The sequence below is a fragment of the Pezoporus occidentalis genome, unplaced genomic scaffold, assembly GCF_034315485.1.
Source record: "Pezoporus occidentalis ecotype Australia unplaced genomic scaffold, CSIRO_AGI_Poc_V1 ctg73, whole genome shotgun sequence".
NCBI lineage: Eukaryota > Metazoa > Chordata > Aves > Psittaciformes > Psittacidae > Pezoporus > Pezoporus occidentalis.
Window position 1 is genome coordinate 207138 of NW_026916082.1, and position 15865 is coordinate 223002.

General features: G+C 58.2%; 1 protein-coding gene across 3 annotated transcripts in view; it reads left to right on the plus strand.

The window, feature by feature from the left end:
- The window catches only part of KCNIP2 (potassium voltage-gated channel interacting protein 2), a 42433-nt gene that overhangs the window by 25909 nt on the left and 659 nt on the right, over positions 1-15865 (plus strand). The window contains exons 2-8 of one of the 3 annotated variants that reach the window (XM_062601969.1): positions 12379-12478; positions 13616-13736; positions 14125-14194; positions 14295-14365; positions 14860-14967; positions 15351-15455; positions 15714-15776. In XM_062601969.1, the coding sequence (XP_062457953.1) occupies positions 12379-12478; positions 13616-13736; positions 14125-14194; positions 14295-14365; positions 14860-14967; positions 15351-15455; positions 15714-15776 (638 nt within the window). Of the gene's footprint in view, positions 1-5811; positions 6674-12378; positions 12479-13611; positions 13737-14124; positions 14195-14294; positions 14366-14859; positions 14968-15350; positions 15456-15713; positions 15777-15865 lie in introns of those variants that run through there. The other 2 variants (XM_062601970.1, XM_062601971.1) reach the window with 2 other exon arrangements.

Sequence of the window (15865 nt, forward strand, 5' to 3'; positions counted from 1 at the left end):
TCCTCTACCACTGTGTCTGCCCAAAGTTAGGTTGTATAAATAGCCCCATGGTGTGTGGGACAGGCACCGGCCCTGGGAGGAGCCAGACGCTTGAAGAGAGGATGATTTCAACCGTTTCAACCAGGGCTCAGCAAGAAAAGTGGCTTTAAAATGCAGTTGGTGTCAGTGGGAAACTTCCTCTGAGAGTGCAACAGGTCTCTGCCACTCTATCTCTGAAGGGACAGACTCAGGGGCAAAGTTGGGAGCCAGGCAGGTGAAATCCAGGTTCAGTGCCTGGAAACTCACCTCTTTCCAAGAAAAGGAAATGTCAGGTCTGAAAACTTCCAGCCTGAACAATGTTTCCCTAGGGAGGACTTTCATCTCCTCCCCGAGCTGCCTCTAATGCATCACTGGCATCTTCTGCTGGTGTCAGAGCTACGGGAGCACAGCCCTGAGATGCCAAGCCTGGTGGCACGGAGCTGCTAGATAAACCAGTCATGCCATGACTTGGGACTGAGCCACCAGCCCTCTCTGTCCTCTGCAAGGGGGCAAACCTGCATCCTCCTGGGCTGGGAATGAGGGTCTGGTTGAGGGCCTTGGGCTTGCGGGCTGGTGTTGGGCAGCCCTGCTGGCAGCTCTTGCAGCATCAGCCAGCACCTCTGTCATTGCTTTTCCCATTATGGGTGTCCCAGGGTGATACTCCTCTCCTGGTGACATATTTCCCCTCTCGTCACCAAGACAACAGGGAGGAAAAGAGGCTTTGTGCCCTCTGTGAGGGCAGGATGGCCCTAGAGCTGTGCAGGCAGTCAGCACCATAGCCTGGGCATGGCCACCCCACACGTACCTGGAGCAGTTGGCCTGCTCCTGGGGGGTACAGTGTGAGATGGGAGGGCAGAGGTGACACGGGGACAGCCCTGCCCCCTGCCCTGCCTGCCACACTGGTGCTGGAGTAGGGACCGGTCTTGTGTCATGCCCCACCTCCGGGAACTCCTCAGCTAGGGATGGGCAGTGCCAGCAGCATCCCCCGGGGAAGCCGTGTATCCCAAGGGAATGGGGCAGGGACCAGTGGACGCCTGATCCCTCTGGCCTGTCACCAAGCAGCCAGACAAGGGCTGGGATGTTGTTAAAAAAAGCATAGAAGCTAAATATAGCCCCGCTGGCTGTGCATGGATGTGGGCTGGAGGCACTGAACGCCTGGGTTCGCCCTCTGCCTGCAGCTCCTGTGTGACCTTGGCTGGGCCCCTTGGTCCTCTTCTTCTGCCTACTGCTGCACTGCCTGTGGGTCTGGCAATGTCTCAGGCATCCTACATCACACTCCCTGCTCCCTTGGAGATCCCCTTGGATCTCCCAGCAAGACCCCCAGGTCATGCACAGAAATGGGGCAGCTCGACCTGTTGCCCCAGACCCTCCCCAGGAGAGGGTTGTGGGGACCTCGGGGTGTTCAGCCCTGGTGGTCCCCACGGGCTGGCATGTGTGTGGGGCACAGAGGACAAGTCTGAATCATCCCCATCCTGGATGTTTAGCCAGTGCCCAGCATCCTGTCCCTCCCTGTGTCCCCCCCTGGGAACCGAGTGCCTTTTAATATCTGTGGCCTGTTTCCTTAGCAACTGCATTAAGCAAATCGATGGAGGTGGTGTCATTGGAATGGGAGGGCATGCCTCCTTCCCCCCAGCCCCCCCAGCCCTGCCACCCCCCCACGCCTCCCTCCAGTTGGCCTCTCTCTGCTCTTACTCACAGGCACAGCCCTGCTCTGCTTGGGCTTTCGGCCGTGGCTCCTCAAGCTGCCCACCACAGCCCCACACTGACCCCTTGCTCACCCATAGCACATGGTGGGCACCCCAAAGTAGAGGGGTGACAGCTGACACCCCCTTGGGGACAGAAGCAGGGGTACCTGGGGATGTGTGGTCTGGCGGCTGTGGTACTGGGGTGAGGGGGCTTCAGGGCTGTGGTGGGGAGGGGGTGGTGGGTGGGGGGCCATGAGACACCCCCACCATGAACCTGGAAGGCCTTGAGATGATTGCGGTGCTGGTGGTCTTGGTCCTCTTCGTCAAGGTGCTGGAGCAATTTGGCCTCTTCGAGCCTGTGTCCTTGGAAGGTAACGGGTGCGGGCGGTGGCTGCTCTGGGGCCGCAGGGGTCAGGCAGCGCGTGTCCGGAGCTGTCCCAAGGACGCTGCATCCACGGGGGAGTCCTGGGACATGGTGTCCATCTGCTGCTCGTTGGGCATAGGATGCAAGGAGAGGGGTGTCCTGCCTGCTCCGGGCAAGGTCCCAGTGTCTGGGTACGTGGGGAGGGGACGAGGGCTGGCAGGGTGTCTGCTGCATGGTGGTGGCTTTGATGTGCGCTGAGTGCTGCGGGCTGGGACTCTGTGAGTGTACAAGTAAGCATTAGGATGTTTTCCAGCACCTCTATGGGAACAAGGTGTCTCCAAGGTCTGTGGTCACCTCACCCAGAACATGAGGTGTCAGACTGAGGACCAGCCTGCAAAGCAGTCAGGCCTGGGCAGAATGGGTGCCTGCTGCGTTCCCTGCTTCTGGCTCTCCCCCGGTCACCCTGTGGCCCCTGGGCAGTGTGGGAGGACACAGGGGGAGCTGCCTGGCTGCGGATGAGCCCTGCAAGGTGCTGAGCAGTGTGTGTGGGGCACAACTGGCAGAGCCAGGATATGCTCAGAGACTGTGTGTGGTAGGAGGGAGGTCAGGGCAGCTTGGCTGGGTAGTCCCTGGATTCCAGGGGTGATGGCTGTGTGCCCTGCCCATGCCTGCAGGCACTCATCTGAAGGATGCTGCATCTTACCCAGCCCCGGCCATTACGGCGCATGCACATTGAGGAGGTGACAGGCAGTTTGCCTGGTCCAGTGGTGCAGATAGGGGTATCCCTCTCTGGTCCCTCAAACCTGCTTGCAGGACATGAAAGCATGGTGAGTGGAAGCTTTTATTGCTGCTTAACTGCTCGCTTTGTCCCTGTGCTCCAGCAGCAGCGCCCCTAGGTGGATCATGCCAGGAGGGAAACTGAGGCAGCAGCTGAGCCAAGTCTGGCAACTCCAGAGCCATCAATACTGCCTGCCATGCTTCCCCTGCTCCAGCTGCTGCCCTGCCCCGTTCCCACCCATTGCTGTTTCTCTGCCCAGGCTGGTGTCCTGCGGATGGGCTGTGCTGGGAGGTTTTGTGCCACTGCAGTGATGGGCTGGGAACAGAGCATCTCCATAGGACCCTGGAAAAATACCTGAGCCCTGGGGAGGGGTTCAGTGAGAGCAACTTGCAGTGAGACTGTCTGCCCCTGGAGGGACCACAGAGGGGAGGGAGACAATGTGGGGGAACTGCAGCTTGGTGGGTTCCCAGACTCAGCTTGATGAGGCACCAAGCAACCCATCCTCCATTGGAGCTGGCCCCCCTCTGAGCAAGGGTTTGGACAGGAGTGCTGGTTGTCTGTACACCCTCACCCTGTCCCCTTGGCCCCCTCAATGTTTCCCGTTGTACCCTGCTGCAGGCTTGTTGGCGCAGCCAGAGCAGCTGTCTGGCAGCAGCGCTGGAGCATCTCCTGTGGATGTGCTGTGCTCCAGGGGCGATCGATGCTGGAGTTGACTGGTTAACCAGTGACGGGCCATGTCACCCCATCACTGCCCTGTGCCACCGCACCTGTCCCCAGCCCCCAGCATCTCCCAGCAGAGCTGCCCAGGGGCTTCCAGCCCCCTGACAAAAGCCTGCTTTGGCCAAGTGCTTGGGAGGGGGCAGACAAAGAGAAATGCTATCGATTCTGGCTCCTGAAGTGCAGCATCAATAATTCAGCGCACAGCAATCGGTCCCAGCTGGGAGGAGGAGGTGTGGGGAAGAGGCGAAAGGCGGGTGAGCCGCCTGCGTAGCCCAGCCTCTGATGAGTATTGGATGAAGCTGCAGATTGCTATCAGGAAGATATCTGGTGCCTGCCCAGGGCTGTCCCTGCCTCAGCTGGGTCAGGGTCTGTACATGGGGCAGGCAGGATTGAGGGTGCCTTGGAGAGTCCCTGATATGAGGTGCACTGGCTCCTGCCTTCCCCATGGGATTAAAGCTGTTGCCCCAGAGCTGAGGATATGGAGGGGGAAGAGGGGCTGGGGAGAGTGCCAAACCCCTCCAGAGTCTGGGAGGAATAGGAGTGAGCAGCAGCCAGCCTGGGTGCCACCAGCACCCCAGAGGATGCTATGCAGCAAGCAGCATGTCCACCTCCTGGCACCTAACGTAGGGTGAGGGTCCCTCCAAGCAGGGGAGAAAACTAGCATCCCTGTGGTGTTGGCGAGACTGAAGCCCTGCGTCAGACCCTGCTTTCCAGGAATCCCTTTGGCACCAGCGTGGAGCCTCAGCTGCAGGAGGGAGCAGCCATTTGGGGCGTGATGCCAGAGGTCCTCAGGCTCACGGCACCATCCAGCCCGGTGTGTTTGACAGATCTGAGAGGTCAAGGCAAGCTGGCTGCAGGTGTGGTATATCTTGGAGCATGAACTCCAGCCTGCCATGCTGGGCAGCTGCAGGGGCTAGGGTGCACCAGAGATTTCCCCATGTGCAGTGAGTTTAACCCTTGCCTTTCCTTTTCCAAGGACTGGACAGGGTCTTGTATCTGAATCAGGAGAGAGATGCTCATTCATGGTGAGGGCCTGCAAAGCAGGAGGGCAAGGGGCAGAGATGTATGGTAGCTGTGGCTGGGCTCTGAGTTTGGATCCCAGCATAGCCTTACACTCTGAGGCATGCTGCAGCTGGGCTGCATCCTTGGGTCTTGGAGAAGAAGGTCTCCCATGGACCCTACGTTCACCTCTGGAGCATGTTCCACGTGCTCCACACCCGGAGACATCAGCCCTGGCCATTGCTATGGACACAGGATGGGCTGCACTGTTTTGCTCTGCCTGGAGAGGGTGAAGCTGGGGGAGAAGGGGACTTGGTTCTGGGTTCCCCTTGGCTGTGGTTTCTGCTGCCATGGTCAGGGAAGGGCAGCTCTCCCAGCACCAAGCTCCGCAAGGACTGCAGCACCCACAGCACTCACCCCACCAACTCTGCCACTGAGTGGTGTCATGTCCCGCTCAGCCCAGCCAGATGTAATTAGCTTGTTGAATCTTTTCTCCCTCCGGCCTCATGTTAATCACTTTTCACATTGCTTCCCTCCCAGTTCCCCTTGGCCTGGCTTGCCTTTTCTGTTGCTGATGTGCCTGGAGAGGGGAGCAAAGGGACCCGGCTGGACACAGAGCAGAATCCCATTCTGTTGCATCCTGCCCCAAAGACAGGCTCTGAGCTAGTGGATGGAGGTGCAGGGAGATTGCTCAGCCATGGGGAGCTGAGAGAAGATTGCAAGCTGGAGAAAAGACAATAAAGCTAGATAGCAAGGGAGCCTGCTGGGACAGCCCTGCCTTGCACTCCTGTTCCACTGATGGAAGATCAAACTTTGGAGTCCAAAGGGAGAAGTCTTGGAGCTGGTCTGGGGCTCTCTAGCACAGGGTTGTGTTGGGCTGCAGTTGTGAGAGCTCAGAGGGGTCTCTGTCACCTCTCCCATGCAAGGGGTGGGATTAGACCCCAGGACTGGGCACAGGTGGGTATACAGGTGCCCTGGCCAGGGCTCTGTAGGGTTTTGGTCCCTGGAACACAGTTAGCAGGGTGTTCCACACAGTGTCTGTGCTTGGCTGCAGCATCTCCTCCCAGGGATGCAGGTAAATGTCTCATTTGCCTTGGGCATCTGCCCAGGGCCTTGCTGTGCCACTGGAGCAGGGGGTGGCCAAATCAGAAGGAGCTTTTAGGTGAGAGATGTGTAGAGAACTGGACCAAAGACTTTCTAATAACCACTGCTGCCAGGCTCGGGTCTCTATCCTGCTGCCCACAACACAGGGGTTTGGGTAGGCTGCAGGTAACCCTCACCCCAGCTGGCTGCCCCTCCACGTTGCACTCCCTCCAGGCAGCACCCCATGGGGCATGTTCAACTCCAGCAGCAAAAGAGGTACCCATGGCTGGCAGACCCCAGCAGTGGCTCCTCTTCATGCTGTGACCTTGCATGTGGCTGTGATTTACTTACTGGTGCAAAGAGGTGCATGGGGAAGGAGAAGGGGGTGAAAAGGGAAGAGGGGAGGGTGGCAGCTGTCTGTGGAGGTGGTTGGTGAGCAAGGCTGAGCTCTGAGGCAGGGAGCTCCTTATGCCATGCTGTGGGTGCATGCAAGGTGGGGCACTGCTGGGGGGCAGATTTGGGATAAGGCAGAGGGGCTGTTCCTGGGCTGGGTAGCATCAATGTCCCAGTGAGAGATGAGCTCACCCCTGTTGGGTGAGAGGAGCAGCCAAGCCTCCTCCATGCACCCATTGGTGACAGTTTTGCACCCCTCTATGGCTCCCAGTGGGGGGGTGCCTGTGCCAGGCTGTGTAGGTGCAGGGGTGAGAGCTCACCTCTAAGTCCCTTGGGCAGCTTTGTGGTCTCCCTCCTCCTCTGCAGCCCGGGTCCCCCGAGGGACCCCAGAGGGTGCTGGGGCGGGAAGAGGGAGGGCCAAGGCAGGTCTCTCCTCCCCTGCCCTCCCCTTTCCTGCCTTGCTGGGTCTGTTGCTCTCAGACCAGCTGCCTGCTGGGGCTGTGTCTGGGGGGATGTCGGTTGCTGGAGTGCTCTGGGACCCGCAGGGGCTGCAAACGGTGGGCATCATTCTGCTGCTCTGCTCCAGCCTCAAGCTACTGCATGCCCTGGGCATCATCGACCTGTCCAGGGGAGGTGGGATGGGAATGGGGATGGGGTTGGGGTTGCAATGGGATGGGATATGGTGGTGGAGTTGCTCCTCGCCTCCTGTCACAGGGGCTGTGGGGAGGTTGGGGGAGATTTGGAAGGATTGGTGTGTTTTGGGGGTTTTGTATGTGTGTGGGGTGGGCTATTAGGGTGTGTGAGGCTGTCTGGTGGAACTAGGGTGTAAGGAGTTGGAGGACTAAGGATGTTTGAGATTGTTGGGGTGCTCGGGGTGGGGGTGGGGGGAACTTGAGTGCTATGGGGAACCCCTGCACGGGTATGAGGGATGTTGGGGTGCAAATATCTGGAGACACTGGGATGTGGGGTGTTGGAGTGCAGGATGCTAGAAGGTTATGGTATCTGGGAGCATTAGGATAGGGAGCATCTGGGTCTGGAGGCATTGGGGTGCTGTAATGTGTGTGGTGCTGAGGGACTGGGACTTTCTGGGGTGTTGGCGTCTGGGGCTTTGGGATGCAGGGGGCTGGGCTTTGTCAGATGATGGGGTGATTAGGGCTGGGGAGGTGACTGGGAGCTGGGGGCAAGAAGTGATGGATGTGGGGTATGGCACCATGCAGGGGAAGTTTCTCCCCCATTGCTGAAGGAATTGGCAGCTATGGGGGGGAATGTGGCTGAAAGAACCTGGAGCCCCTGGCCCCTTTGCCCTCCCTGTGGAGCTGTGCCAGGGTTGTGAAGGGAAGGGGCTGCTGTGGGTGCTGAGCATCCTGGATTGGCATATGGGTGCTGAGGACAGGGCTGAATGTGGCCAAACAAGAGGACCCAAAACATGTCAGAGTGATGCACGACCTGTTGGTTGTGTCTGGTGAGGGTGTGAGTGCAGAGAGCTGCACATTGCTGCTGCCTTGTCTCCCTTGACAGCCTTCATTGGCTGGCATGGACATCCTGGCTCAGACAAAGGCTGACAAAAGATCTGGGGTTTGTTTGCCCCTATCCCATCTGGTTGGCACTGGCAGCTGGGGGTGCTGCAAGATGAAGGGGCTGCAGATCACATTCCCTTGGGCAGGCAGATCTTGGGATGGGAGCTGTGGTGGGATGACATGCCGATAGGAGGGATCCAAAGGACCAGTTAGTAGCTGATCAGAGGGAGGAGATGAAGGTGCTGTTTCCAGGAGGTGCTTTCAGTCCCCTTGTGATGGAGGATGTCCCTGAGCTGTCTGGGATCTGACCAGGATGAGGCATGTCCGGGCTTTTTCCCTGTGTGTTGTTGGCGAGGGTATGGATGGCATCTGGGTGATGGGTATGCAGAGCGCCAGCTCTCTTATAGGATACACTTCCTGCAGCCAAGAGGACCTGCTGCTCTGCTGGGGCACTTTTGGGGTATTGGTATATATTGGGGCATTTAAGGTGTCTCTTCTGGTACCTTAGATGTGCCAGTTCCTGCTGCCAGAGATGTCCCTGCCATAGAGGTGGTGATGGGGACCCTGCAGGATGTGTCCCTGTGCTAAGTTTTTGTAGCAGGGTGATGGCCACGGCTGTTCCAGTCCTGCAACCTTACTGACTGCATTTGGAGAGTCCTTGAGCTCCATTGTCCCTTGTCACCTGTATCCCATCCCCTTCACTTTACATTTTGTACTGAGAAATGATTGTTCTGCCAGCATCTCCTTTGGGCACAGCCAGGCTGTCTGGGAGCACTGTCATAGGCTGGGGACGGGGACGGGAATGGGGACAGTGCTGCTGTGACTCCTGCTTTGCTCTATGGCCCCTCCTGGCCCATGCCTCCTTCTCCCTTTGGCTCCTGCTAAGCATGAGGGTTGTGCAGCCCCTCTCCTCTCCCTGGCACTGTGGAACACTCTTTCCATGGGTCCTTGCTGCCCCATGAACTGCAGGTCTCACCCAGCAGCTCTGCTGCCCCCAGCGCCTTCAGCCCTGCTGGCTCTGGGTGTCTGGGCTGAGGCTGCTCTGTCCCACCCCCAGGACAGGGCCTCACTGTCTGTCCCCTGCCCTGGGAGATGCCAGCTCTGATTTCATTCCCCTAATGGATGACTGTCTGGCCCCTGCAGCTGCTGCAGGCACCTTAGCCCTGGTTACGCTCTGCTCTGTCACCACTGACTGATGAGGGCTGTCTGCAGAGCTGCTGCTGGTGGGACCCATCCTGACCCCCCAGTGCAGCTGGGGGAGCTCCTATCTCCATTGCAGCCTTCATTGCAGGCCCCTGTCAGCTGTGGTCCCCTCACCAGGAGGTGATGCTGCCTGAGGCCAGGCACTGCAGAGGGAGAGCAGAGCTGGGGGCTGATGGACCCTGCTCAGAGCTAAGCCCTACACAGGGATGATTGTGAGACAGGTTTTAGGGGCAGCTGAGCTCAGCATTGCTGCCCAGATGGACCCAGAGCCATGGCCTGGCAGGGGGAGCTTGGTGATGTGCCTTCAGCCTCACACAAAAAGGGGATGCTCTGGAAGTGGATGGAGGCTCCTCTACTGAAAAGAACATGTTCTGGGAACTGCCAATCCCTTCCCCATGCTCCCCTGGCCCTGCCATGCCACTTCTTCTGGCTCACCCCTCTGCCCTAGCTGGGGTTTGTCCTCATGCTTCCCAACCATGCTATCTATCTGAAAAGGCAGAGGGTCCCCTCGCCAAGTGCATTATCCCATGTCATCCCTGCTCCTAGGGCAGGGTGCTTGGTGGATTGTCCCTGCGGTACCAACTCCTGCCCTTCCACCTGACCCAGTGTTGCCCCATGGAGCCAAGCTGCTGATGCAGATTCCATCCTGGAATGTGCTGTGGACAGGCATTCAGCTGGGGACACTAAGGAGGGGTCTTGCTGCGGAATGCACATCTTCCACCCATTGTGGTGATGCATTTATTGAGGAGTTACTGAGAGAGCGAGCAGGGGAGTTTTGGCACTGTTGGTTTGTTATTGTAGGGTCTTTTCTAGCAAGATGGTGCTAGAAGGGGTGGGTTGGTCTCCCCAGCCAGCTGTTACCGCAAGGGTGCTGATGGCTGTGGCTCTGTGGGGAAGGGAGGGACACAATTATGTATCAGGCTGACCCTGGCTTCTGCTTTTCCTCTGGGGAAACCATGGAGAAGCTCAGGCTTAGGTCCTCCCTGGGAATGGGGATGTCATCCCAGTGTCATGTAACCCCCTGATCCAGCATTGGCTGGATCCAGCCCCCAGGGACACATCCCTTCTCCTTTTGGTGCTGCCCAAAGATGGAGGCTTGGTTTGTGTGTGTGTGCGTTTCAAAGATGCTGGGCTGTGGAGTGACGCATAGGAAATGACAAGCCACTTAACCTAGCAGACCTCCCACTGCAGATAAACCACCGCCAGCCCCTTCTGCTGGCTTGCTTTCTGCCAGGCACCTGATGGCTCTTACAGAGGCAGAGGGGCAGAGCAATGGCTGGAAAAGGAGCTGTTGCTGGCAGGGATAGGGCTTTGTGCTGTGGACATCCAGTGTGCCCAGCAGGGAAACACACGGCCGGGCTCTGCTCCTGCTTTGGGCAGAGCTGTTTCCCAGCAAGGGGGAGCCCAAGGAGCCTCCAGACATGCTCATGGTTTGGATGCTGGGATCAGAAAGGGCAAGGTGTGTCCTGTCCAACAGAGCCCTCAAGCGCACTAAAGCCAGGACAGCAAAACCCCAGCCCTGGTCACCCCTCTCCTGTTGTTAAGCTGCATGTGCTGAATGTGCTCCCTCCCCTGCCCCGGGGCCCCTGGAATCAGGCCCTCTTTGGTTTCCTCCTTAAGCAAAAGCCCATGTTCTTTATTTTCTTTTTTCTTTTTTCCTTCTTTATAACAAACTAAAGTGTTACTTGCACCTGACCTGACCTACTGCACGTGCCTATACCTGCTGCCCCTGTGAGTCCAACCACAGTTTACTCTCTGTTGCATCTCTCCCGGTGTGTGGTTTCCCTCCACCCTGCTCCCTCCTCTGGTCCATCACCCTGGCACTGGGTGTTGCTCTGCTCACTCTGTCCCTTTTGCCTGGGTGAAGGGGCTGTTTCTTCCTCCCAGGTCTGTTCCCATAGCTCGGCTCTGCCAGAGGGACCCAGAGCGTCCTTGGAAGGCTGAAAGGTGCAATTTCCCTTTCCCTCTGCGAATTAAAGCCCTAGAAAAGTAGCTGGGTCAAATCATGTTTTAGGCACAACTGATGCCTGCTTCTAGGAAAGGAAAAAGCCTTCTTCCTCACCTGCCTGCAAACCCCAGAGAGACAGGAGCCAGGCTGTGCTGTCCTGCCAGCACCAAGATCCTGGCCCCACCCTTGCCCCTGTCACCCTGTGACAAATGACAAATGCCAGGGGGTGCATTTGTGCATCCCTACATGTTTGCACAGCACTAGCACCCTCCTGTGGATGCCACTTCCCTTGAGACAAGTGGCTTTATGTGATGTCCTGCTCAGACAATGACCTCCTGGAGCTGTTCTCCACTGCCCCAGCTTGCTGCCTTGGTGTGGGCTCAAAGGGTCCCAGGTCCTGCCTGCGGGCACTTGAGGACCAACCTGCTAGCAGGGGCTGCTGGATGCAGATTCAAATCCCTATCCTGGAGCTGGGTACCATGCAGCACCATTTCCCCAGCACCGGGGCCTCAGCTCAGCCCCACAAGGCTAAGAAAGCCCCATCTGCTAGCCCCCCTAGAGAAACAACCCCAAAACCAGGATTCAGGATGAAGGCATCTGCTGCTTGCAGATGTCCAGGGGGCTTGGAGCAAACACAATGTCAGCAGAGCCCCCAAGGGACTTTGCACCTTTCATCCAATTGGTGCCCTATGCTGCTGTCTGCCTCCCTTTGGGGTCTGGAGCCCAGCACAGCCTTCATCCCCCTCCTCTTCTCCTCCTCCCTGCCTGTGGCATTACTCCTGCACTGAGGCTGGCTTGAGGCACTGTGGGGCCCTGTGGGTCTGTGGCTGTGGGGCAGCACTAGCTGGGAAAGATAGGGCTGAGCAAAGCCAGTAAGGTCCAGAGGGGGGAACAGGAGATAGTGGTGGGGTCTGTGCAGTAAGGGGACCTGCTGTTAATGCAGGGACACTTGGAAGTGATGGCCATGGGCCAGGCTAATGTGGGGAGCCCCTCACCCTGCTCCATAGCCTGGCCGAGGCAAAGCCCTGAGCCCTGTTCCCCTTCTGGCTGTCTTAAAGCAGGTCCCTGGGCTCGGATCCCAGTGCTGTGTTGGGGAGGGGGTGCATGCTGCAGTCAGGCTGCATGGCTGGGTTTGGTGCATGCTTCGTGTTCAGCCTTCGGGTGCCAGCAGGATCAAACTCAGCCCAAGCTTTGGGGAGGATATGATGCCCCGGCTCAGCTGCAGGCTGTTTCCTGGGCTCCATCCTGCCCTGCCTCTCTGCACAGCTCCATGGGGTGGGGAGGGAGCAGGTATTTTTCATGGAGGCTAATGGGCACAGTCCAGCCCTGCCATCTCCTGGGTCTCTGGGCTGCTGTGTATCTCCAGTGCACCCCAGCATGCTCCAGTGGTGGGGTGCAGAGGGGCTGGGTGTGGGTGGCCCAGCAAGGTTACCCCTCTGCCATCGCCATGCTTCCCAAGGAGGAAAACTCCAGTGCCGGGTTTGTCCTGGGATGAAGCTGAAAGGCCAAGCAGAGCCTGGGCTGGGCTTTGCTTTCCTGCTCCTCTGGCCTCACGCTGCATGTGCTGCCCCTGCCCTGCTCTCCTGCGCCGGGTGCCCACCCTGCAGCCGCTGGGTCCGGGGCCGTTGCTCTGTTAACTCTTCTGCTTGGTGACTCCTTCTTTCTTCCAGGCAACCCGCCGGGCCAAACTAAAAAAGCGCTGAAGCAGCGATTCCTCAAACTGCTGCCCTGCTGCCGGCCCAAATCCATCCCCTCGCTCAGCGAAAGCAAGTGCTTCTTCTTGCCTTTGTGTGTGTGTGTCCCCAGCGGCGCTGCTGCCTGCCCTTCGCCCTGGCCCTGCCCGAGGGAAGGGGGCACCTCCACCACTCCCCTGCTCTGGGTTTGGGGTTGTCAGGATCAGTCCTGCCCTGGAAGGGTCCTGTCCTTTGGCCTCTGCAACCACCTCTGTCCTCGCCTGTTTCCAGGCTGGTTTTCCCCCATGTCCAGCTCCCCAGAGTGGCTCCCACAGGATGCATGGTGGCAAGACCTGCTTTGGAGCTGACTCGGGGAAGTGGGACCCTCCTGGCACTGTTTTAAAAGCTGGGAGGTTGTTGCTCATTGCTGGTTTGGAGATGGAGGTGTGATGGAGGTGGGCAAAAGGGGCTGAGAAGGGAGTGAGCACAGAGCTGCCCAGAGCCCTCTACCCACTCTGCACTGAGTGTGATTGGCCCTGCGGTGAGTCTGAGCCCCTGGCCAGGGTCACCCCATGCCCCATGGTGTCAGCTGATCCCCCCGTGGGAGAAGAGGTGAGTATGAAGAGGCAGGAGATGATCCACCTCATGGATGGGGGGTACCTGCTGTGGGGTCACAGTCCCTCTTGGTTGCAGTGGGGCCAGGGGGTGTTGGTTGCTGCAGGCAGGGCTTGTGCAGCTTGCCATGTGGAGGGCAGAGGCCATCAATGAAGGGTGGGCACAGTGGGCAGGATGGGTACAGACAAGGCTGGGGGGGACTTGGGTATGGGGGGCAGTTCTCCTGCTGGACACAAGTCCAAGTGCAGCACAGACCTGCAGGACATCCATGGTCTCAGCTGCACAGGGCAGATGTCTGTGCTGGGGTGGAAGAGAAGAGCAAGCAAGGGGGTTCTCAGCACTGGGGGGTTTCACACCCCCCTTTTGTATCGGAGGCTGGGGGGCTGTTGCCAAGGGTGTCCTTGGGCAACATGCCTGTTCCAAAGGTGTCCCTGAGTGTTCCCTGCTGGCATAGACACAGCTCCTGCTCCAGAAACACTCCAAAAGCATGTCACCCTGGGTAGCTGAGAGGACGGGGTGTGCTGTGCAAGGTGCCTCTCCTGTTCCCAGCACAGCAGGGCAGGGCAGGATGGTGCTGGCCTCAGCCACCCTCTCTTCCCCTTGGGTTCCTTGCAGACAGCGTTGAGGATGAGTTTGAGCTCTCCACCGTCTGCCACCGCCCCGAGGGGCTGGAGCAGCTCCAGGAGCAGACCAAGTTCACTCGCAAAGAGCTGCAGGTCCTGTACCGAGGCTTCAAGAACGTGAGTACTCCTTGACCAGCTTTGTTAGCCCTGCCTCTGCTGCCATGCCCACCTTGGAGGGTGCTTTGCACCCAGTGGTGCCCAGGGTTTGCAAAGGCTTTTTGGACCTTAGGATTGAAGCTTATCAGGCTATGGCCTGATCCGACCTCCAGGGAGCTCAGCTGGGAGGTCTGATCCTGTGCTCCATGCCTTGGGTGCCTGGAATGCAGAGCCCCTCCAGTGAGGGGTGCAGCACACAAAATTAGGGAGATGCTTCAAGCTGCCTTAGATCCGCCTCACCAAGCAGTGCAGAGCTGCGAGGCATGGCAGGGGAGATGCAGGGATTCAAGGGGATTCAGTTCAGCCCCTCTCTGTAACATGGAGGTGATGCTGTGGCTTGCCCTGGCAGGAGTGCCCCAGTGGCATTGTCAATGAAGAAAACTTCAAGCAGATCTACTCACAGTTCTTCCCGCAGGGAGGTGAGTGCCCATCCCTGTCCCCATTGCCATGCCCTGCACGGGTGCCTCCACAGAGCGAGGGTTTACATGGCACCCCCTCACACTGTTTACCTTCCCTCAGACTCCAGCACGTACGCCACCTTCCTCTTCAATGCCTTCGACACTGACCATGACGGCTCCGTCAGCTTTGAGGTGAGCTGTGACCAGGGAGGAGACGGCAGTGGGGCAGGGAGGGCATGTCCCTGGGCAGGGCTGCGCAGTGCTGCTGCTGGAGATGGATGAAGAGCTTCACAGGGCCTGGTGGAGTTTATTAAATTCCCAGAGGCAGTGGGGAAGCAGTGAAAAGCAATAAAAAAGGAGCCTTTCTGTATTTGTTGTCTTGTAGGCACCCAGGGTGGCAGGCACAGCCATGGCTGGGTCTTGTTCAGGCTTTGGCTGAACATCAGGTCCTAATGCACATTGTTTTGTTGGGTCCTGGGACCCAAGTGTGGGACATATTTGGGGACATTCAGTTTTCTACAGGCTCTTTTGAATACTCAGTATTTCCCTTGCCAGCCCAGCCCTGGGGCACACTTGCTTTAGGGCTGAGTTCCCCCTCTGCAGGAGGGACAAGCAGGGCTGTGCCCTGTGTCCATGAGACACTTTGTGGATGCAACTGCATGTGTCTGCCTTGTCCATCCTTGCAGGACTTTGTGTCTGGGCTGTCCACCATCCTACGGGGCACCATTGATGATCGCCTGAACTGGGCTTTCAACCTCTACGACCTGAACAAAGATGGCTGCATCACCAAAGAGGTGGGATGAGGGGTCCAGGATAGTCCCTGAGGCCGGGACAAATCTGTCCCTGGAGGGATGAGGGCAGGACTCATGGGCATTAGCTGAGCATTGGAGGAGATCTGGGGGGTGTCAATATTTACTGAGCTCAGCTTTTCAGACAGGTCCCTCCTGGCCCCCTGACACTGGTGTGTCTCTGAGGTGGAGGGTGGATGAGGGCTCTGCTTCTTCCTCCATCACACATGCAAGTATACACATGGCCCCACACTGTGCACAGAGCTGGCAGTAACACTCCTAAGCACCCCACAGGTCCTTTGAGAGCATCATGAAAAAGATGTGGGTTGGGCACCAGGTGGAGGCAGAGCCCCATGTTGACCTTGCAACCTTGCTCCCCATCCCTCCAGGAAATGCTGGACATCATGAAGTCCATCTATGACATGATGGGCAAATACACCTACCCAGCCATGCGGGAAGAAGCACCCCGGGAGCACGTGGAGAACTTCTTCCAGGTGAGCTGAGTACATTCTGGGGAGGCAGAACTCCAGAGAGAGCCAACAGCTGCCCCAAACCTAGCATGGTGCAGGAGAAAACACCCCACAGTGGGGATGAAGCAAGACTGTGCTGGATCCAGGAACAGAAAAGGCCTTTCTGGTCCTGCTGGGTGCTTGGGGATGGCTGGGGTAGTGGGATGTGGGACTCAAGCAGGGGATGCTGGGCTCTTCGTGGGACTGTCCCTGCCATGCCCCCCGTGCTGTGCTTGTCTGCAGAAAATGGACCGAAACAAGGACGGTGTGGTGACAATCGAGGAGTTCCTGGAGTCCTGCCAGAAGGTAAAGCCACCTGCAGCTCTGCTCTGGGGCTGGGTCACCTCACTGTCCCCTGGGGACCTCTGTTCCCTCCATTGCCTTCCTGGCAGAGC